This window comes from Hippocampus comes, unplaced genomic scaffold (genome assembly GCF_001891065.2).
Source record: "Hippocampus comes isolate QL1 unplaced genomic scaffold, H_comes_QL1_v1.1 scaffold94, whole genome shotgun sequence".
Taxonomy (NCBI): Eukaryota; Metazoa; Chordata; class Actinopteri; order Syngnathiformes; family Syngnathidae; genus Hippocampus; species Hippocampus comes.
The window spans coordinates 2,355,726-2,378,326 of record NW_017806059.1 but is presented as its reverse complement, the minus strand read 5'-3'; the positions used below and the strand labels follow the sequence as shown (position 1 = coordinate 2,378,326).

General features: G+C 40.4%; 4 protein-coding genes across 11 annotated transcripts in view; 3 read left to right on the top strand and 1 right to left on the bottom strand.

The window, feature by feature from the left end:
- Position 1: 1 nt before the first annotated feature.
- Positions 2-7,798, top strand: ccdc127a (coiled-coil domain containing 127a). 3 transcript variants are annotated; one of them, XM_019893059.1, is made up of 4 exons: positions 2-98; positions 2,058-2,195; positions 4,152-4,396; positions 6,542-7,798. In XM_019893059.1, the coding sequence occupies exons 2-4, from the start codon at positions 2,066-2,068 to the stop codon at positions 6,986-6,988; spliced, it is 822 nt and encodes a 273-aa protein (XP_019748618.1). In that variant the 5' UTR covers positions 2-98; positions 2,058-2,065; the 3' UTR covers positions 6,989-7,798. The 3 variants fall into 3 exon arrangements, with proteins under 3 accessions (XP_019748618.1, XP_019748619.1, XP_019748620.1); XM_019893060.1 differs by having other exon boundaries at positions 3-98; positions 2,061-2,195; XM_019893061.1 differs by lacking the exon at positions 2-98 and adding an exon at positions 1,797-1,815.
- A 2,561-nt stretch (positions 7,799-10,359) lies between these two features.
- mrpl32 (mitochondrial ribosomal protein L32) lies at positions 10,360-13,308 on the bottom strand. The gene is made up of 3 exons (XM_019893076.1): positions 13,131-13,308; positions 12,818-13,011; positions 10,360-11,354 (listed from the first exon to the last, which is right to left on the bottom strand). The coding sequence occupies exons 1-3, from the start codon at positions 13,222-13,224 to the stop codon at positions 11,103-11,105; spliced, it is 540 nt and encodes a 179-aa protein (XP_019748635.1). The 5' UTR covers positions 13,225-13,308; the 3' UTR covers positions 10,360-11,102.
- Positions 13,309-13,555: 247 nt separating this feature from the next.
- psma2a (proteasome 20S subunit alpha 2a) lies at positions 13,556-18,085 on the top strand. Its single transcript, XM_019893075.1, has 8 exons — positions 13,556-13,653; positions 14,110-14,186; positions 14,568-14,700; positions 14,812-14,934; positions 16,020-16,101; positions 16,896-16,969; positions 17,262-17,319; positions 17,396-18,085. The coding sequence occupies exons 1-8, from the start codon at positions 13,613-13,615 to the stop codon at positions 17,510-17,512; spliced, it is 705 nt and encodes a 234-aa protein (XP_019748634.1). The 5' UTR covers positions 13,556-13,612; the 3' UTR covers positions 17,513-18,085.
- Positions 18,086-18,331: 246 nt separating this feature from the next.
- Positions 18,332-22,601, top strand: part of atad2 (ATPase family AAA domain containing 2) — a 29,618-nt gene continuing 25,348 nt past the window's right edge. For 2 of the 6 annotated variants that reach the window (XM_019893069.1, XM_019893073.1), the window contains exons 1-6: positions 18,332-18,787; positions 20,324-20,442; positions 20,769-20,824; positions 20,956-21,121; positions 21,301-21,373; positions 21,566-21,644. In XM_019893069.1, the coding sequence (XP_019748628.1) occupies positions 18,593-18,787; positions 20,324-20,442; positions 20,769-20,824; positions 20,956-21,121; positions 21,301-21,373; positions 21,566-21,644 (688 nt within the window). In that variant the 5' untranslated portion in view covers positions 18,332-18,592. Of the gene's footprint in view, positions 18,788-20,323; positions 20,443-20,768; positions 20,825-20,923; positions 21,122-21,300; positions 21,374-21,565; positions 21,645-22,601 lie in introns of those variants that run through there. The other 4 variants (XM_019893072.1, XM_019893068.1, XM_019893071.1 and 1 more) reach the window with 3 other exon arrangements.

Here is a 22,601-nt window from a genome sequence, read left to right as displayed (position 1 = left end):
CCCGTTGACGTAGACAGACCGTTAACGCGTTCAAATTGTATAACCTGGGTGATGGTGCAGTAACAAATGTTTTTAAGTGACCTAGACTTTCTTTGAAGGTGAGACGCAACACCACAGTACCGTACCTTAAAACAGACAAACGTTGAGTGGCTGGATTCACAAAGCCCCGTTGGATGCATTTATGAAATACACAAACGTGCATGAAGGGCGTACGATAACATGTTAGCTAGCTTTTACTTAGCCTTGTTTGTGATTAGCTGGGCTGTCAACCTGCAAGCATGGGGCAAATGGTGTGCCGTTTTGTCTCAATATCACCCTTTATTCCGACATTTGAATGTCTTAAGTTTGTTTACCAGTGATTTGGATTTATCACCAAATGTAGTTTTCGAATGTGTAATGACTTTGTAGTTATAGCTGGATGATTATGAGAATACAAATTGTGACGATTACTTTTGATTGAGATTGAAATCACGATTATTAAAACGAGTGTTCATTCACTAAAATTAAACTACTACAAACATAGCCTCATCCCAATTCATCCCTGCACGTTGAACTGTTTATTCTGGACCACTATTCTTTTTGTAAAGTGTCCTCATAAATATCATGTCAAAGTCAAGCGTCTTGCATTTTCATTCTGCTACGTTCACACCCTTGATGCCTTGAGTATTTCCATTCATATAAGCCTTGAAAAAGCAGTATCCTGTTCTCTTTATCAATTCGATGCAAATGTTCTTTCCCGTTAAAGCTTTTGAAAGGGATCCCATATTTACTTTGGCTTTAGCGCAAGCAGATGTTTTAAAAACGAAACATGTTTTGCATTTCAATATATTCAATGTTTGTTATTCTTTTTGCTGCGTGTTCAGTTTTACACTAAAGTCCAACTAGGGCGTCAATAAGAGCTTAAAGCACCCTCAGGATGGCAGAATCGTATACCCTACCACCGGTGTCAAACCCGTCCTTGGGGGGGGGGGCGTTACCCTGCATGTTTGAGATGTTTCGCTCCTCCAACACACCTGATTCAAATCCTGATCATTTGACACCTGTACACACTTGCTCCACACGCAACATGGTACATTCAGGGTATTTCCCTGAATGTAACGCCATTCTGCACATTAATCTTTTTTTCTTTGATTATAAGCCAAAATCAAAATAACAATTTGAGTTTAGATGAATCGTCTGGCGGCCTAGAGAACACGATGTCCACAATTACCCCTCAAAAATTGAAATGTGGACTCGTCAAACCACAGAACACTTTTCGATCAGCCCATTTTAGATGAACTTGGACTGAGAGAACCCGGCGGCGTTTCTGAGTGTTGTTGAGAAATGCCTTTTGGTTTGTGTAGTAGAGTTTTTGCAGGTGTAGCGACGGACTTTATAGACTGACATTGTTTTTCGGAAGCATTCCTGAGCCCATGTGGCGATATCCTTTACGTATGGATGTCAGTTTTTGATGCGGTGCCGCCTAAGGGATGGAAGGTCACGGTATTCATTGTTGGTTTTCAACTTGGCCGTTTACATGTAGTGATTTTTCCAAATTACGGACCAAAGATGAACACAAATGCACGCTGATGAGCATTGTCCTTTATTTGTTCGACTAATTTCTCATGCAGTTGCTCCCAAAGAGGTGAACCTTGCCCGATCTTTGCTTGTGCATGACTGAGCTTATTTTTTACCTAATCATGGCATCCACCTTTTCCCAGTTATCCTCTTCAACCTGTGGGATGTTCCAAACAGGTGTTTGATGAACATTCCTCAACTTTCTAAGTCTTTTTTGCCTGTCCCAGCTTTTTTGGAACATATTGCAGCCATAAATTTGTAAGTTCTGAGTCACTAATCGTTTACTAAAAACAATACAGTTTATCTGTGTTAACATGAAATATCTTGTCTTTGTAGATTAAATTAAATGTAGGCTGAACATGATTTGCAAATTACTGTATTCTGTTTTTATTCATGTATAACACAACGTCCAAACTTCATTGGAATTGGGTTTGTACAAAGTACCTGAAACTTGAAAAGAATCCCATAGTATGTTTTGATTTGTTTGTGTGGTGTGACAGCAGCCTCCATGAACAACCTGAATGACCCCCCGAGATGGAACATTCAACCAGACCCACGAGAAAGGGGGGAGGGAGGCGCAGATGGCAACCAATGGAACTATGCCCTGCTGGTGCCTATGCTGGGTCTGGCTGCATTTCGTAAGTTACTTTAAGTGTTTAATGTTAGACTGCCAGATAAGACTGTTGGAATGGAAATGCCTGACAGATTCTTAACTGCCATACAAGTGTAAAATGTTCAGCACTGTTTCACAATGAGAATCGTTTTTCAATTGCCCTATTACAAAAATGACAGCCGCATCACGGTTATTATAGTTAACAAAAACTAACAAAATAACTACAACTAAATGAGGGAAAAAACATTTTCATTATTGAAATAAAATAAAAACAAAAACCAACTGAAACTACATCTTACATTTTTAAGACTAACTAAAACTAATTATAATTATAGCTAAAATGTCCTCTGTCCTGTGATTGGCTGGAAACCAGTTCGGAGTGTACCCTAAGACAGCTGGGATAGGCTTCAACACAACCGCCACCCTCATGATGATAAGCAGATCAGATAATGGATGGGTCAATGTCCTTCGTTTTTGTCTTTTTCAATTAATATCAAACATGAGTTTTCCAGGTTCATTTTAAATGTATTGTTTGAGGACTGTAGTTTACTTAATTACACAATACCTAGTGACATTTCTCTTATCTAGCACTCTAACAAATACTCTGCATTACAAAATTCCTCTACTAATATTTAAACTACCATATTGGCCCGGATATAAGACGGCCCTGATTATAAGACGACCCCCTCCTTTTCAAGACTCAAGTTTGAAAAAAGACTTTTTTAACAGCAAATAAAATTTTATACAGAAAATAATTACAGTACATCTGAAACAAATTATTATAACAATATATTTGAGAGAAAAAGCATTCAAATCTTAATATCTGAACATTTAAATATGTAAACTAAAGTGCAATCACATTCGTAAATGAATGGCTTCTGGTTTTTGAAATGTAAATGACATCATAACTTCTCCTCAGCTGCCGGTTAACCTGGCCGATCTTCGATCTTCGACCCACTTTTCTCCAGATTGTCGCTACGTTTCTCCATTTTCTGTTATCTCTTCTATTATTTTCTTCTCTTTTCTTTCTGACCACTATTTTTTATTTTCTTCTTCGTGCTACCGCTATTTTTATTTTTATTCTTCATGACAGGAGTTCACTTTGGTCTGGGGAGTCGAGTCCAGCATTCGCTTCAATGATATCTGGCGCCATCTAGCGTCGTGAATGGGTATAATGTCTAGACCTCGAATATAAGACGACCCCCACTTTTTCAGTCTTATTTCAATGCAAAAAACACCGTCTCATATTCGGGCCAATACGGTACTGTGTAAGCCTACCACCAATTTCCTCAGCAGGGATGAAAGCAAAATGTCATCTCAAACAACATCTCGTCTTCCCTCAAGTGGACAATTAAATGCATGGCTTTTGTAACACATGCTATAGTCATCATTTGAGGGACTACAATCGTTAATTTGTCTCCTTCGAGTATCCGAGGCAGGAAGATGGCGGCGAAGCATCGCAGCCTCCTGATGGGGAGGCGAGCCCTATGTAATGTAATTGTTGATTACTTCACCTACAGTTATTTAAAAAAAAAAAAAAAAAATTAAAAAGTGAATGTGATATCCAATAAAAAAATCTATTATTGATATTAATAAAAATCAAATTTTACACATGGTCCCTTTATCAGTCTGATTGTGGGAAATTTGTAACAGTTTCAAGAAATCTTTTCCATTACTTTTGATTCATGTTTAGGTTGATTTGTTTTGCAATCATGTATTTTGCTGATAGTATTTACTGCCTGTTTCTTCTGCATGTTTTCGGAATGTGGGAGGAAACCGGAGTACCCGGAGAAAACCCATTCTAGATAATTCTGATTCATATTCTGATTTATTTGTTGAAAAAAACCCTGCACAAAATACATTTTCTCTGTCCTATTTTAGATCGTTTGAGCAATTTACGTCACTGAAACAGTTCTTAATCTTAAAATGAGGGAAAAGATGCTTTAAAATCAAGATGTTAAAACACTTGTTGTCTTGTCAGGTTGGATCTGGACCCGAGAGTCTCAGAGAGAAATCGAGAAGGTCAAATCCAAGTATAACAAGGATGTGTTCCTGGTGAAAAGTGAGATGGAGTCACGGTACGAGGAGACATTAACAGAGAGGCGCCGAGCCGTGGCTGCCTTGGAACTGGAGCTGGAGAAGGAGAGACAGAGGGTAAAAGGCTTCAAGCAGGCCATGATCTCCCAGAGCCATCATATGGTCGAAGAACGGAAACGTTTACAGCAGGTAATCTCTACTTTTCAGGGTTCCCGGTCATTGTGGAAAACCTGAAAAACCTGGAAAATGATTGGCCAATTTTGCAGTCATGGAAAACAATGGGCAAATAAGAAAAAAAGTCAATTCTCCTGGAAAAGTGTGTGTTGTACTGGAATATAATTTCGCCTCCTTTTAGTTCAAGAGGGTTATTGCTGCGCTGTATATTGCGTTTGAGGTTTTTCTTCCTCTCTGTCTCCTCTGTTGAGTGACAGTGAGCTGTAGTCGGGGGCGTGCCATCACTTTTGGCTGTTTGCTCTGAGATGAAATTCATCTCTGGTTTCAGTAAGGCCGCACGACGAATCACAATGACAATAGTGTTGAGATTGCAATGTGTACCGAGTCCTGTATTTTCTGCACTATAAGGCGCTTCACATTTATAAATTATTTTTGGGGGTGAACATTTTAATTTAAATGCCACTGCTTTGTTTTTTATGACCTCTTTGCACAGCAGAATGTCATTTGATTTTGATATTTATGTATTGTTTTGTTTTTGCAGCAACTTTGATTTTTACTTTCAGAATGAATGTGTCAGATGCACACAATTGTTTTGGTGATTTGTTGAACTTAAAAATATTTTGGAGAGACAGTTAGTGATGGCCAAATGAAGCCTCATGAAGCAGTGAAGCTTTGCAGCCAATTTTTTTGCACACGTAGCAAAGCTTCATGGTGCTTCATTTACTCTATGGCGCCATCAAGTGGTCTCAAAGCCCAAGAGGTCAACAGTGTTAAGAATTCAATGGCTATTTGCTGAAGACAAAGATATGAATGTGCTTGTGTTAGTAATTTAGTATGTGAACAAAATACAAGTGCTAAAGATAATTTGTTATTCATTTTTATTTAGAAATAATAGCTTTCCCACAGTGGCTGGCTTTAAACGGTTTCTTTTTTTGGACAATATTTCCCCAGCTTTCGAAAATATTCTTTCACAAGGCACAGATGAAGCTGGGGTGCAGAGAAATGCGAGTGCCAGTTTATATAAATTTGGGTAGGTATGTAAATTTCCCCAGTGTGGGACAAATAAAGGATATCTTATGGCCCAGTTTCATGGTTCTATAATGCCTCAACATAGACGAGGTGTTATTGTTGTATACAAGTTCCCTTGCACACAACAGACACTTCACCTGTGAAATAACAACAGTTAGACACAAGAACAAGCGAAAAGCCGCATTGTCACGTTTATATTAATGTAGTTTTTCTCCCTTACCTTATTGGAAGCAATCAAATCAAAATGTTCCCATATAGGGGAGGATCGCCTTTTTCGCGCAGGTTCCATGCAAGCAACAGACAAGGCTCGAAAAAAGATTGCACTAGTTGCACTGTTGCGCACAGGTTTAACAAGTACAGGAGCCCGAAATCCACAAAATGTGAGATTACAGGCAATCGCCATTGCGTTTTGCAGCCTATTTATACCGTAGTCTGTGCTGTGTTTGCAATGCGCACCAAACGTCAGACCACTCACAAAGTGTCCATGTGATTCAGCCGGCCGGCGAGGCTTCACACGTCATCATTTCCGGGTTTTGCCAAAATGACGCGCGCCTCGATACAAGCTTCGTGGAAACGCCCCTCCCATTACTCGACACAAGCTTCGGAGCCTCGGCCGATTTCGTCCCATCACTAGAGACAGTACAAGGAAGAGGGCGAAAAATAAATGAAGCAATCTGTGACGTTCATGAAAATGTCATTTTATGACTGGCTCTTTTAGGATGAATGTAGAGAATTGATTTGCATCTGAGCGAGAGCTCTTTGTTTTTTTATTTTTTTGTTTAGTTTTTTTTTTTTTTTTTTTAGCAAATTAGGTATGGTGTTAACATTGAAGCAGTCTGGTTATATGTACAAAATAGACACTTCTGCAAAGCTTGGGGTGGAATTTATGTGTACTGTATGTTGGGACTCGACTAATTACTGTAGCGGCTGAGAAGTAAAAGAGTGGGAACCCTGTTTTACTTTCAGACTCTATGTGTATGTCCACTGACAGAAGCGGACCTGTTGAATTCAATGGCACAAAACCATTGTGTGTGTGTGTGTGTGTGTGTGTGTGTGTGTGTGTGTGTGTGTGTGTGTGTGTGTGTGTGTGTGTCACTCATACATCAAACAATCTGTCATCTTCTCCACCAGGAGCGTGAGTGGTTGGAGGAAGAGAAGCAAAGATATATCAAGTCCGGAGCTGGAGGGGCTGTCCTGCATCAAGCCATGGAGCAACAGAACGAGTGGTTTCAGAGAGCCAACGCCACTCTGCGTGAGCTTGAGGCTCAACTTGTGGAGCGCCAGAATGCCTACTGTTCCCTAATCCTGCCTCGAGACAAGCGCTTAGAGATGGAGAGAAACATGCTCCTGAAAGCAGTCAAAGAGCCTGTCACGGATGAACTTAATCTAGAGGCTGATCTTCAAGATATTTTTAAGAGGGATAAGCATTGTGCAAACCTGATGAACATGGACAAGAGAAAGAACGGAAGTCTCATGTGGGTGTATCTCAAGTACTGGCAGCTGCAGGTCACTGTTCAGAAACACCAGAGAATTGAGGCGGCCATCTTAGCGAGAAATATTAAGCCTCAAACAAAATGATGAATAGTTGGGGCGATGGTTTGTGTTTGACTCGTGGATCAGAAATGGAATATGCACGAAGTTGTGACCTTTTGTCACATTTTAAAAAATGCTGCAGATTAGTTCTTACTTAAGATATCCAAATAAGACTTTTTAAAATCATGAGATACAAATGCACATAGATGATATCCACATTGGATACGCAATCAAAGCTTAGAATATAAACAAACATGTTCTTTTGATTTTTTTTTTCACGGTTTGTGTCATTTAACTTTCCAGGAAATCTAACGTTAATTTACTAAATCTTTATCCTCATCGTCATGAGACATGCACTTGATTGTCAACGTTTAGTTTCATGCTGCTTGATTGAAAGTTATTTTATCTTGAAATTCCGTGGATTGTGTCGATACTTGCTCCTATCCGACTCCCAAGTCTTCAAGTTCATCCCTGATAAGATGTCACATAAGGTGACTCCTCTATTTGATCAATTGAACAAATATCAGAAGAGGGCACCGAGAGGTCTTTGGTGATCACACGATTGCTGAAGTACCACTTGACCCTATATACGAAGAAAATGTTAAGTTTGAATTTTCTTATGTCAATATGACAATCATGTTTTAATTTTTACCATATCCTTGAGAATAAGAGCTCAATTTTATGTTTAGATGCATAGACCGTAAACAATCTACATTTTGCACACAATAAAGCCTTGGTGCAGGAGTTGGGTGCACGTTCTGTGTTCTTCCTATTAAGTATGAAAACTTGTCAAGAGTTGAGGGGGAGCTCCCATGCTACTGGTTTGCCTGAGTGTAATAGAACGGTGTGAAAAAGTGTTTTCCCCCTTCCTGATTTTTTTTTTTTTTGGTTGTCACACTTAAATGTTTCAGATCATCAAATTTAAATATTAGTAAAATATAACACAAATAAACACAAAATGCAGTTTTAAAATTAAAGTTTTTATTATTAAATGGAAAACTAAATCCAAACCTACATGGCCCTGTGTGAAAAAGTTTTTGCCCCTTCTGTTAAAACATAACTGCTTTATCATACCTGAGTTCAAATTTTCTCGCCACACCAAAGCTTGATTACTGCCACACTGTTCTCAATCAAGAAATCACTTAAATAGGACCTGCCTGACAACATAAAGTAGACCAAAAGATCCTCAAAAGCTAGACATGCTCCTATCCGACTCCCAAGTCTTCAAGTTCATCCCTGATAAGATGTCACATAAGGTGACTCCTCTATTTGATCAATTGAACAAATATCAGAAGAGGGCACCGAGAGGTCTTTGGTGATCACACGATTGCTGAAGTACCACTTGACCCTATATACGAAGAAAATGTTAAGTTTGAATTTTCTTATGTCAATATGACAATCATGTTTTAATTTTTACCATATCCTTGAGAATAAGAGCTCAATTTTATGTTTAGATGCATAGACCGTAAACAATCTACATTTTGCACACAATAAAGCCTTGGTGCAGGAGTTGGGTGCACGTTCTGTGTTCTTCCTATTAAGTATGAAAACTTGTCAAGAGTTGAGGGGGAGCTCCCATGCTACTGGTTTGCCTGAGTGTAATAGAACGGTGTGAAAAAGTGTTTTCCCCCTTCCTGATTTTTTTTTTTTTTGGTTGTCACACTTAAATGTTTCAGATCATCAAATTTAAATATTAGTAAAATATAACACAAATAAACACAAAATGCAGTTTTAAAATTAAAGTTTTTATTATTAAATGGAAAACTAAATCCAAACCTACATGGCCCTGTGTGAAAAAGTTTTTGCCCCTTCTGTTAAAACATAACTGCTTTATCATACCTGAGTTCAAATTTTCTCGCCACACCAAAGCTTGATTACTGCCACACTGTTCTCAATCAAGAAATCACTTAAATAGGACCTGCCTGACAACATAAAGTAGACCAAAAGATCCTCAAAAGCTAGACATCATGCTGTAATCAAAAGAAATTCAGGAACAAATGAGAACGAAAGTAATTGAGATCTATCAGTCTGGAAAAGCTTTACAAAGCCAATTCTAAAGCTTTGGGACTCCTGCGAATCACAGTGAGAGCCATTATCCACAAATGGTGAAAACACGCAACAGTGGTGAACCTTCCCAGGAGTGGCCAACCGAGTGAAATTACCCTACAAGCGCAGCGACGACTCATCCAAGAGGTCACAAAAGACCCCATAACAGCCAAAGAACTGCAGACCTCTATTGCCTCACTTAAGATCAGTGTTCATGACTCCACCATAAGAAAGAGATTGGGCAAAAACGGCCTGCATGGCAGAGTTCCAAGATGAAAACCACTACTGAGCCAAAAAGACATTAAGGCTCGTCTCACTTTTGCCCAAAAAAAAAAAAAAAACATCTTGATGATCCCCAAGACATTTGGGAAAATACTCTGGATTGACGAGACAAACGAACTTTTCGGAAGGTGTGTGTGTCCCGTTACATCTGGCGTAAGGGTAACACCGTATTTCAGAAAAAGAACATCATGCCAAGAGTAAAATATGGTGGTGGTAGTGTGATGGGCTGGGCCTGTTTTGCTACTTCAGGACCTGGAAGACTTGCTGTGATAAATGGAACCATGAATTCTCACTTTTGCCCCAAAACATCGTTGATCCCACAGACTTTTGGGAAAATACTGTGTGGACTGACGAGACAAAAATTGAACTTTTTGGAAGGTGTGTGTCCCGTTACGTCTGGCGTAAGAGTAACACCGTATTTCAGAAAAAGAACATCATACCAAGAGTAAAATATGGTGGTGGTAGTGTGATGGGCTGGGGCTGCTTTGCTACTTCAGACTTGCTGTGATAAATGGAATCATGAATTCTACTGTCTACCAAAAAAATCCTGAAGGAGAATGTCAGGCCATCTGTTCGTGACCTCAAGCTGAAGTGAACTTGGGTTCTGCAGGACAATCATCCAAAACACACCAGCAAGTCCACCTCAGAATGACTGAAGAAAAACAAAATGAGGACTTTGGAGTGGCCTAGTCAAAGTCCTGATCTAAATCTTATTTAGATGCTGTGGCATGCCCTTAAAAAGGTGGTTCATGCTTGAAAGCCCTCTAGTGTTGGTAAATTACAACAATTCTGCAAAGATGAGTGGGCCAAAATTCCCCAAGCCAAAATAAATGCTTGACTGTAGTTGTTGCTGCTAAGGGTGGACCAACCAGTTATTAGGTTCAGGGGGCAATTACTTTTTCACAGAGGGTTAGAAAGGTTTGGGGTTTTTTTGTGCCTTAATAAATTGAATTGTCATTTGAAAACTGCATTTTGTGTTTACTTGTGTTATCTTTGGCCAATATTTTAATTTGTTTGATGATCTGATACATTTAAGTTGCACAAATGTAAAAAAAATAAGAAATCGGGAAGGGGGCAAATACTTTTTCACACCACTGTACATGAGCATGGAAGTATATGTGGTATAGTGTGCATCATGACGCACAAATTTACAAATTTTTTTTTTTGGTCCACTTGCACACACAATCGGGTGTATGGAACAAGGGGGTTTTGCGCCACAGGTAAGCACTCCCAAATTTTCAAAAGTTATGACTTGATCAGTTAATCAAACACTGCATTACAATGTCAACATAAAATACTTCTACTTGCTCCACTTTGTAAGAAATCTGTTAGATGTAAAATGTAAAACGGTTCATCTTGGCTCAGGCCCTCCTCTATGACGTGTGCTTGTTTTCCTTTTGCTTGTGTAGGCGCACACGTTCCAAAAACATGCATGTTCAGTAAAAGTGCGGCTGCAAAATAGTCCATAAACATGTGACTTTGTTCACATATTTCCTGCGACCACTCCAAGTTGTACCTGTCAGCAAGGTTATGCTCCAACTCCCCCCGTGACCATAATAAAATACAATATTGAAAACGGATGATCCAATGACATGCTATTGTTGCTTTTTTTCCCACCACATTATGGATTTATTACCAAACAAAACATTTTTCAATTTCAGTTTTTGCTTTGCACATATACACTAGAATAAACAACCCAAATGCTGCTCATGGCCTGTGCCTCCAGAAAGAGATCAAGCCACAATTAATATAGACAGCAGATGATAGCACATCAGTCAGTGTGCATTAAAACAAAAAGGTGTGTACTACATGCAGCCGGACTACACGAGCATTAGTGGCCGAACCAGGAGGGCCGCTTCCTGGGCATCTCCACTATCCTCTTGCCTTGGTCCGCCTCACTAGGCTTCTCATCCGCATACACCACAACGGTCTCCACACTTGGGGCCCCCAGAGGACCGCCCTCCATCGCTTGAATTTGATTGCGAATCCGAGCAGTCTCTTTGCACACTTTAGCATAACAGAAGCCACACAGGATGTGTTTCTGCTTGAGGTGGCCGCACTCTGGACATGGCTCGATGTTCAGCTAAAGGAGAAGTGAATGAGGTAAAGAATATATTAAAAAAAAGAAATGTCAGGGACACATTTACTGGAGACTCACACTGGACACCTAAACAATCTAATGACAACAAGAGCTGCATCTAAAATGATGTATTTACAGATATGACACTGAAAAGTTTGCATTGACAGTGGCAACGGCATATTAGCACTACAAGGCTTAAAATAAGCAGCTTTGTATCACAGTTTGTAAGTCAAAAATCACATTTATGCCTCAATCAAAAACATTGAGATGCAAAACTGCGACTGTGAGCTGCCAAATGTTCGGGAAATCACTGAACGCTAACTCATTACACACATCCATGTGTCATGGAATTCACATTAGTTCTTGTGGCGAATAGCTACTTTCTTTATCAATGCACAAGCCCCTAATCACACTTTAGGTCTGTCAGTCGGCTTGTAACATCAGTGGCTCAGTGCAGGACCATAGCCAGTCATGACAGGTCAAGCTTGCCTACAGTTTATCACTAAAAGAGTTTTAATATGAACGATTCTTAACAACTAAAAAACTGTGAATTTGAGAAAATCTTTCTATTTCCTGAGATAGATATTTTTTTAGGTTGCTGAAGAACCCCAAAAGAGATTCCTAGCACTTCCAGAGGTCTTTTTGGGAGTGATAAGCAACCCCCAAGCCCCTGACGGACTATTCACAGCATTCAACGGCCCCACCTTGACGCTAACCATTCCATATAAAATTACCCCATACCCTCTGGTCTTTGGAGCACCCATTGACCTCTCTGTAGCACCCGAAAACTCTGATCCTAGAATCGCCTCTCGCTGCAGCGCTACATTCAACCTCCCTGTTATATTGTCATATTTTTATTGGTTAATAAAACCCTTGCTTCAAGTCCTCAGGATGAAATGACAAAAATGGCTCCACAAATTAGTAAACTGCGCATCAAATGAAGTAACTGATTAGCAAAATTGCTCCTTGAATCAGATAGGGAAATTAATATTTACTTACAAAAAATGCATTATTGTTAGATAAGCTCCTAAATCAGCCTCAGTTCTGCGTCTGTATTTTAGTCTTAGCTGCGGCTTTCTTAGCTTTGGTTTGCATGATCTCTCAGTGCTTCCTCCCAAGTTCCAAAAATGTGACAATTACTTTAATTGAACATTTAAACTGTCTATGGGTGTGAATGGTTGCCTGTAAACGTGCCCTTCAAATTCAGTGTGTGCCTCCCACTCAGTCGGGTATGACCAGCTCACCTGCAACCTTAATGAGGCCAGGCAGTACAGTATATGAAGTGGATGGTAACATGTAAAAGTAAAGTAACATGCTATGTGTGGGCCAAACAGAAAAACAGTGGCTGCCAATGCACTGTAGTGTGATGTGTGACTTGTATGACTGCTGACATTTCCAACACAAATGTTTGTTTTAAAAGTGACACGGAATTCGGCATAAGAAATGGGCTGCTACTTCTGGTGTACCTTGACTTTGACAAGTTTGGGCTCAGCCCTCCTTCTTGTTCGGTTGACCTCAATGGTGCGTCTCTTCTTGGGTGCTGCCATCCACAAGATGCTGTCGAGAACGCCGGGAGGTCGTTCCAGCCACTGCCCATCTTTCTGTTGCTGCTCATCGATAAAAGGGAGCGGACTGGAGCCATTAACTGCCAGGGCTGGAACTGCACAGAGACAATCGCATTATTTCCCGGCCGTACATTTGTAAAACAACTGTTCAAACATTTGACGGCATCAATTCAGATTAATCTTGGCAAGTTGCTATATCACGAGGTGAACTCACCCAACTGACTTTCTATTCCGGCCGCCCACAGAAGCCTGCTTTCGATGTGTAGCAAGGAACATCTTAAACTATTCAACAATGCAGCCAAATTCATGGTATCTCGCACGTTATATTCCTTCAAAACATGTCAAACGGTCACGGTCATTTATACATTCGTCATCAAAGAGCGACAAGTTATTTCTTCTTCTTTTTCATTTGACCACACATGGCGAGGGTTGTTGCCGCCTAGCGGTCGATTCTTCACTAATGTTTTGTGTTTAAAAACATTTCATGGCTTGAATAATTTGTCTTTTGATGTATTTCGGTTTATGATTTAAAACACATACATACACACACATACACACAACACACACATGCTCAAGTGCTCTCATTTTCGGGTTTCAATTCAACGCACGATTTGTTGTATTATGACATTTACAGCGATTTTGTCTAGGGGGCAGTGTTCTCAATTTAATATTAGCCAAACTCAACAGAAAAAGAAAATGGCGGAGCGTGGCTACAGTTTCTCTTTGACCACATTTAGGTAAACTTTATAAAATTGCCGTTAAATCACAGGTATCCGATAAACACGTGGTTTCCAATAATCGTTGAATCGTGATAGGTTAAAATATACTTGCCCTCTTAAATGTTTGTATCATTTTAGTGTCTGGTGTTGTCTCTGCACTGTCATTGCCTGAAGTGCAATGAATCAGCTACAAACATGATTAGCGCGTTGCTAACCATTTTACATGCGAGAGTTTTAAATGTGATGCAGGTCAATCCAGTTTGAATGTTGACAGGTTAAATGAGGTAGTTTTACCTACCAGTCTCCAAGATTATATTGCGACTGGTTAGTTTGGATCAACGAAACATTTTGAATTTGGTTTCATTTGTAGACTGTCGCCAAATGTGTTGGCGGTTTGCATCAGTCTTTGACTCCCAAGTTTAACCTTCCTCCTCCATGATAATTTTAATGCACCGTCACCTTGTCTTTTCACAGCCCTTCTGGTAAACTGGTGCAGATTGAATATGCACTGGCTGCGGTAGCTGCTGGAGCCCCATCAGTTGGCATTAAAGGTAACCATTTCCCAGTGTTTCCCCAATTTTGATGTTCATTGTTCTGGTATGTACGATTAATTTGTGTTACTGGAACACGTTTTATAAAACTACTTGGATCTTTTAAGCTATTTTAATGAGTGAAGTGTGGTTCCTTTTGATTCCCAGGTTATCTTTCATAGCGAATTGAATTGACATTCCCGTTTTCACTAGGTGCATGAACGTTAAAATTAGTTATTTTGGTTGATTTGGTATTTCTAAAATAGACGAGTCATTTTCCTTCTAATCTTCAGATACCACATTTTTTATAATACATACATTACTGGATACAGGTGAAAGTAGTAAAGAAACTCCAATTTGTGAATGCGTTGGGTGGGCTAATGGGTTTCTGACTTTTTCCAGCTTCCAATGGGGTCGTCCTGGCAACAGAAAAGAAACAGAAATCTATTCTGTATGATGAACAGAGTGTTCACAAAGTAGAGGCCATCACTAAGCACATAGGCATGGTGTATAGCGGCATGGGGCCTGACTACAGGTGGGGATTTTCAACATATTCGACCGCAAATTGAGAAGTTTTTTTAATGTCAAATGTTATTCCTGTTATTTAGTGTCTAAACAAAAGTTTAATAAATTTTGTACTTTGTAGGGTTTTGGTCAGACGAGCCAGGAAGCTGGCACAACAGTACTTCCTTGTTTACCAAGAACCAATCCCCACAGGCCAGCTTGTCCAGCGAGTGGCATCTGTAATGCAAGAGTACACACAGTCTGGGTGGGTAATGCTTACACTTAACATTGACCATTACCTATTTTAAGATGTTAACATTGACCAACGACTGTAGTTTTCAGTGGGTGATACTTGAGCTCTGATCAGACCAAACCCATAATGTCGGCATTGCCCTGCGTCTTTTGTGCTTTTCTTCGCGAGGGTGACCACATTGGGTTTGCTTCAAGCGGGGAGGAGGAGCTCCTCCAACAGAAAAAAAAAGTTTGCTCGCTAGTCAATCTGGTGGTTGTGTTTGTTCCTAAATGCTGTCTTAGTTGACAGTTCAAGAGCTGTAAACAAGTCAATCCATTCACCAGATATGCCAACTTCTCTGCTCTCTGTTCATCAAGCCTTCTTATTTTTGCCTCAGTCGCTGCTGGTAAAGCGGACTGTGTTTGTTGTAGGGCTTGGCGATATATCGTTATCGTATCAAAATCCAGAAGAACATTCAGATATTAACATCGAAATTAGAACAATATCAGTCACCGTCCATGACTTTACAATGCTTGTGTTGCATATAAAGTCCAGACAGACCAAGCTCATATCTCCTTTCAACTTTGGCGTTGAGTGACAGCTCAAGCCAGCCAAAAACAATCCTATTGCAGAGGGAGGGAGCGTCACACACACACACGCTGCCGCAACCAACAACACACGTGAGAAATCTTTTTCCCGTCCAGTGGGAGTTGTGAGAGAGCCGTTTGTATTAATAAAATACAGTATACATGGGGGACACATCTTGTGTTTTACAGCATTGAGTGACCATATTTATAATTTCATTTAATTTCTGTTCCCAATATCCATCCATACTTTCCTCATGATTGTCGCTCACGTCCTATTCTTGTAGCAACACGCATCTTCCTTGACTGCCGCTGTGATTGTGAAAGAAGTTTTGAATTACAGGAACACTCGTTGTGAACCATCGGCCACTCATTAAAACTAGTGCCCAAATCCCGTACACTTTGTGACAATTCAGTTAGTTTTGGGCGCAATGTGATCATTGACCATGAACTATTTTTGGGTGAATTCTCCCCTCCCTCACTTGATATAATGGCGCTGCAATTTTTTTTTCAATTCATTTTTTTCCTCTGCAGGGGAGTGCGTCCATTTGGGGTGTCATTGTTGATAGCTGGATGGGATGAAGACCAACCCTACTTGTTCCAGTCAGATCCCTCAGTGAGTTCACTTTTTATTTTCTGAAGACATGATTTATCCACTCGGCTGTTTCCTTCATGCTGTTAGTATATTTTCAATGGGTAGATGACACTGCACTACAGATGGGTACTGAGCTTCAGGACTGAACTGGGACAGCTTTTTTTGTAAACTGCAATATCGATAAGTTTCACCCTTAAAGCTACTGTTGATGATCTTGGAGAACTTACTCAAATCTGCATTTTATTTAGGCTGTATAGGAATGTTATTTTGCACCTTCTGCCTCTGATCTTGTTTCTAAATAACAAACAAAGAATGTACTTGCAAGTACGTTCGCACGTATTTACCAGTCAAACATTTTTACTCCCCATTAGCAGTTCCACGCTTCCGTATAATATTGATTTGTTCAAACCATTTCTTTCTGTAAATTGTTTTTTTTATATATTTACATTTATGTTATAGTTGCAAGAAAAGTAAATGTATATATTAAAAATTTGTTAATTGTAATATTTTTGTTTTAGTGTTTTTGCAAACAAAAAAGTGTTGATAAGAATAAGCACCTGATCGATAAGCAATATCATTAAGAGTAGTTGTAAAGTTAAGATCTTTATGATACCCATCCCTGTATGAGACTGCATAAGTTGATGAAAAATCTGATTCCCAAATTCCTTTTATAACTGAAGATTTTAAAACTTAATTCTTCAGTGGTGTCTGAATGTAATAATTGTGTATATGAGTCACACAGTCTATTTCTATATAATAACAGAAAAGTTTTAAAATCCTTTATTGTCCTCCCCATCCTACCTGTACCTTCCCAGGGAGCATATTTTGCATGGAAAGCCACCGCCATGGGGAAAAACTACGTTAATGGAAAAACATTCCTTGAAAAAAGGTAGCTTGCTTCACACTCTCAATATACAGTAAATTGCATTAAGTTAGCAGTTGTATCGCATGGCAAATGATACAGTAAGTGTACCTCAATTTCAACCAGAGTGGTTGAAAATATTTTGTTGAGAGCAACAACATGATGGCCCAAAAAGGTTACTTACTCTCTTACTAGCTATTATTACATACCATTATTATTATTACATTATTGGCAAATGGATCTGGAATTTCTTCTGCATCTTGAAGTTTACCATACTGCACTCTACAGGATTGTTTTTTGATTAGGTTTCATTCTCCAGGTATAACAATGACCTGGAATTGGAAGATGCCATCCACACAGCCATCCTGACTTTGAAGGTATAATTTCCAGGTCATAAATTTCCACAAAGTATGTCAGTCCTTCACATACACACCATTTACTGTATGGTTACAGGAGAGTTTTGAAGGTCAGATGACTGAAGAGAACATAGAGGTTGGCATCTGCAACGAGGGCGGCTTCAAGAGACTCACCCCAGCAGAAGTGAAAGACTACCTGTCAGCCATTGCATGAGCACCCAGTGTATCGTGAAGGGGCTCACTGGCTACATGTCAACATGTAGACATGATCGGGTAGTAGCCGGAATAAAACATATTTCTTCTCTACAACGTGACCTTTTATATCATTCCCAAGACAATTGATAGGATGACTTAAACACGACCACCTGTGTGCAAGTACTAAATTGGGACAGCTTCAATGTCATAGCAAATTGTTTTATTACACTAATTGGCATTTTTCTTTGGCACACCATACATGTAAAATGTGGTATAGTTGGCTACGACACACACCTACTAATGTGGGCTTTGGGTGAAACCTCAAGTCTTCCACTGACATCCCTAGACACAATTGAGGAAAGTGGTTCGTGCAAATCTTTTTTTTTGTCAGCACTTGAGTTCATCTGAACACACGAGTAAGTCAACTGAAGTCAGCGTGATCAGTGAGGTGCTTGAGATGACCCCTCCTTAACAATAAGTTTTCCTGTGCAGCAGTTCTAGATATTGTCCTCTTTTATGACTAGAAAGGATACAGTTTGTATTGATCAGTTACTCATTGAAATAAAATACATTTTGTGTGGGTGTGTTAAAATCTTTGTCATCGTCATCTTAAAGCCTTAGAACAGCCAAACAGTGATACAACAAGCTTTTAACCACACATTCGCGGTCTCTTCGTAAGAGCGCGCTCAAGTGTCTGCCGGTAGTGGTGCGTCGGCAAACCATGCAACGTATTCTTCCGCCTAGTTGTAATTAGCGGCGAATTTTTAGTACATTACATCAAAGCTGGCGGTCATCAAAAGTGTAAGTGTTGATTACGTAAGGAAATGTTGTCAAATTGGGTAGTTTTAGGTTCCATTATACAATTTAGACCTCGGGTCTATATTTCCTCGCGGCAGCTCCTTTCTTACCCTACTGCCGCTCTGATGACGTTTGTGGCGCCAGAAATCAAGGGTTGAGATGAGCGCCACGACGTGGGTCGCGGGCGCGAATATGCGTCTATCTTTTCTATGCAGGTGACGTCAAACTTTAGATGCATTGGAATGCTGTAGTGACCGAGCGCCCGTCATTAGTGCGTTTATAACTTGGGGCTGGAGTCGACATGGTAATGCTACGCAGCAACGGCAGTGGTGTTGTTGTTCAACCGCTGACAGCAACTCCAAACAGGAGGTCGATGGAGTTGGACACAAGCTCGGAGTTTCTGTCTCTTGTTCCCGCTTTGCAGAGAAAATCACCACGGTCAACACGAACCTGTCGCTCTCTGGATGATAGCCTGGGCAGCCCCGAACACAACCGAGTGAGTGTGAGCTCTTGCATGTAAACTGGACTGAGTGATGTGTTCACGGCACTTGCTGCTGTGCTGTCGCTTGCTATACTGTCAAACTGACAGTCAAATAACACCCCGCGGTTCACTCCAAACTCGCATCTCAGTTTGTTTAAATCGGGAGTCACTCATTTACTTGTCAACTTTGCATACTGGTAAAAAATGTGGCAGTCGACCCATTGAACAAGTTTTTAAATCCGATCAACATCACTTCGTCGTATTCACGAGCGTGTCAAGGATGCTTCTATGTAAATATGGAATCCTTCATCTTGTGTTCCATGGCAGTCATTTTGAATTCAATTCATACAAGGGCTGGTTTCAAGGCAGCTGAACTCAACATGAGATCACAGTAGATTGGGTTGAATTGTGACATTTTTCACCGGTCAACGGTCCCTGAATAGGTCATATCTTTGATGTTTTGAATGCAAGGGACATGTGTCTACTGTCCTCAACAGAAATCCTCTCCAGAAGGGTTCATCCGAAGCTTGGTGATGGAACGCCCCGTTTTAAGAACGTGCACGCCCCCTTCCAGACATCGATGCTGAGGGCTAAAAAATGGCGTAGTTTTCAAATTCCGTTCACGTGGTCAGCAGCAATAAATGAATGTAGAAGCACAACCGCATATTAGCACTGTAAAAGTTTTAAGAGTACTGAACGAAATGAAGCGCGCAATGAAAAGACGTCACTTGACGCCGTAGCTGGATTGGATTATACAGGCGGAAAGAGCGAGCGTCAACCAATCACAAAATCGAACTTCACCAGAGTGGACCAACCAAGAAGACGCACGCTTTCCAATATTAAGTTGTCGAAAACGGCTTAGTTATTATATTTTGTTCACGTGGTGAGCGTTAAGCAAAAAATATCAAAATAACGTTTGAAACTGTTTATATACAGGGACGTATTTAGTTATATGGACCCAGAGCAAACCCAGGTTTGATTATCCACATCCATCCATCCATTATCAACTCAAGTCAACTTTATTGTCAAATGTGCTCGATGTGCAACATACAGCACAGATGAAATTTCTTTCCTCTCAACCACAGGAGAGAAAGGAGCCACTGCGGGTACCACCACCATCAACAGAACAGTTAACATAAAATGACAAACTAATATAACACAACACATAAGACACAGACAGTCACGCAATCTTAACCACTTTTTCTGCATACACTTTGTTGTTTGAAGCAGTTATAGGTGAAAGAGGAGAGAATCAAAGTGTCCTTTCACCAGTGGATCAAAGACGTCATGCTGAAAATGTGCACATGTCTGCTACAAGCTAAGTTTGAAAGCAAACAAGAAGCTGTAGCGTTCATTGACGAAAAAAGATCTGCAACCGCTTAATCCTCATAAATGTCCCGGCAGTGCTGGAGCCTATCCCACCTAACTATGGGCAATCGGCGGGGTACACCTTGAACTGGCATACACATCGACAAACCAACATTTGCACTCACAATCACACTTCACGTTCATTTTGACAATCACACTTCACGTTCATTTTGTGACTGCTAGGGAGATGGTGAGCAGCAGTTGGGAAGGTGTCTCCACGACTTTCCAAGGACCAGAGGCCGAGTAAAACTAGAGGTCTCCTTTAGTGACATGCAACCAAAAGCTGGAGGCTACGCCACAAGGTGAGAGACTAAGCGTCTGTCCGTATGGGCTGATAGTTTCACAGCCTGCTTGGAATTGGGGTTGAAGACGACTCAAGAATCTCCCAGCTAACAGGTAGACCGCCACTAGCCGTGACCAAAGTGAAGTTGAACAACAGGGGCGAACTGTCCACACTCCCCTGTGTGGTGATTTTAGTTACTGTTGTTTTAGTGAATGAAGACTGGTGTTTCTAGGTGGCTAGCAAATATACTGTCAAAGCAAAAAGTGTAGCCATCCACATTAATTGAAGGGATGATCCATTACTGTGGCTGATCTATGCATCCATACATCTATTTTGTGCATTTAGGAAATCCTCCAGGCTACAGAAGGAAGGCAAATCATCCTGCGATAAACTACAAGGGGGTACGTTTTGGCAAGCGGTCTTGACATGTCGCTGTAATTCTCAGTTTTCCACATCATGTTTATCAAGCATGTGTTTTTTTGGACGGTATGTTCTCCCAGACCAACAACCTGGTTTCTTGTTAATGTTCAAGATGTTCCAGATGAGGTAGAAGGGACTTCCACTCCGAAAAGAAGCCGCGTTAACTTAAGAAGCCCCGAAGACGAGGAGGAACACTCTTTACGACGTAGTTCCAGAATCATCCAGCACAAATTTAATTCCCGGAATCAGTCTGTCCTCTATGACCGCCTCATCACCAAGTGAGTATCCCAACATTTTTTTGTGACATGTATGATGATATTAAAAACTTAACAAATAGAATACTGTACAAGGGGGTGGTACGTTCAAGTCACAATTGACTGAAATCAGGTGATTTCATTTGAAGCGGCTCTGTTATTATATCGTGGCTCACCAAATTTCTTCCGTGTGATCACCTTAGTACTGCTGAGGCTGTTCTGCAAAAGATGGACGACATGAAGAAGCTGCGACGCAGATTGAACAATGAACAACAGGTAATGATACCTAATGACAAGGCTTTTAACATTGTACTGTGCAGCCCCCAGTGTTTATATTTCCTGAATGAGTTCAAAATGGGAGGGCTGAGCTATAGTTTGCCACAATTAGTGTACTCATTCCAATGAATCGATGCTTTAATTTGTGTAAATGTTCCATTTAGTTGATGCAAAATTGTTTTCCTTGAGCAGCTGGGTGTTTATACCAGAGGCAGAGTAAGGCGATCTCTGAAGACCAATGTGGACATTAAGGACACCAAGGAAAACCCAGGTGGGGGCCTAATGTATTGCTCATATTTCCCTTTGATAAGTTATGTATTTAGGCATTTTGGCTGCAATTGTTTTGAAGTGTTTATGGGGTTACATATTTGCTGGGCCCAAAATCAAAAAATTGTATGGAAATTTTGCCTGTTTACTATTAAAACTGCATAATGTATTAAACCTTAGATAACAATTTTGCTTGGGACATTTAATGTACTAAAATAGATTTGGACAATGTCACCTTACATCAGGGCTCCTCATTTGAAAGTAAGGCGTTTCAGTTCAGGACAATTCCCCAAACCCAAAGTCAAGAACAGGGTTGGTTCCCCAATTAGTTTTCACTCAGGACCACATTATGTCAAGGTTGCCAAGTCATAGGCCAAATTGTCTGGGAGTTGATTTGCTTTTTTCCCATTGGACCAGTAAACATTGTTTCATGTGCAGGGTGCAGATGTTGTTTCTGCTGTCATGCTTTTCAGAATTCTTTCTTGACCAATTAAGGCACATATGTCAAAGTGCCGGGAATGTTTTCAGTGGCCCCTGAGATGATATTGATTTATTATTAGAACCGGCCCGTGGACCGCAGCAAGCTGAGAGCCCGCAGATCTTTTACACGCACCAATACTACATTTCCCACAATGCAACGGTGACGCGCCAAGCAGTCGGCCCGCTTTATTTAAATATTTATTAGTCTAGCAGTTGTTCCCATAACAGTGACATTAGCTTTCAGATACCCATCAAAAATGGCAAAACGGAAGGTGGACACTGAGAACCGGGGGTTTCAAACAAGGTGGGAGTCGAAGTACATGTTCATAGACGTAGCTGGAAAACTTGTGTGTCTTCTGTGCGGAGAAAGTGTGGCGCTATTGAAAGAGTGTAATCTGAGACGACATCATGAAACGAAACACGCGAACAAAAACAAAAAACATGGACATGGAGGGGGAAGGGGGATTTCATTAAAAACGGT

Coding starts and splice junctions, on each gene's coding strand:
- ccdc127a (XM_019893059.1), top strand. CDS start 2,066: ATGAACAACCTGAATGACCCCCCGAGATGGAACATTCAACCAGACCCA. Junction 2,196..4,151: donor GCTGGGTCTGGCTGCATTTC/GTAAGTTACTTT, acceptor TTGTCTTGTCAG/GTTGGATCTGGACCCGAGAG. Junction 4,397..6,541: donor AACGGAAACGTTTACAGCAG/GTAATCTCTACT, acceptor CTTCTCCACCAG/GAGCGTGAGTGGTTGGAGGA.
- mrpl32 (XM_019893076.1), bottom strand. CDS start 13,224: ATGAATTTGGCTGCATTGTTGAATAGTTTAAGATGTTCCTTGCTACAC. Junction 13,012..13,130: donor CGGAATAGAAAGTCAGTTGG/GTGAGTTCACCT, acceptor GTCTCTGTGCAG/TTCCAGCCCTGGCAGTTAAT. Junction 11,355..12,817: donor CCAAACTTGTCAAAGTCAAG/GTACACCAGAAG, acceptor CTTCTCCTTTAG/CTGAACATCGAGCCATGTCC.
- psma2a (XM_019893075.1), top strand. CDS start 13,613: ATGGCGGAGCGTGGCTACAGTTTCTCTTTGACCACATTTAG. Junction 14,935..16,019: donor CAAGAGTACACACAGTCTGG/GTGGGTAATGCT, acceptor TTTCCTCTGCAG/GGGAGTGCGTCCATTTGGGG. Junction 16,970..17,261: donor AAAACATTCCTTGAAAAAAG/GTAGCTTGCTTC, acceptor TTCATTCTCCAG/GTATAACAATGACCTGGAAT.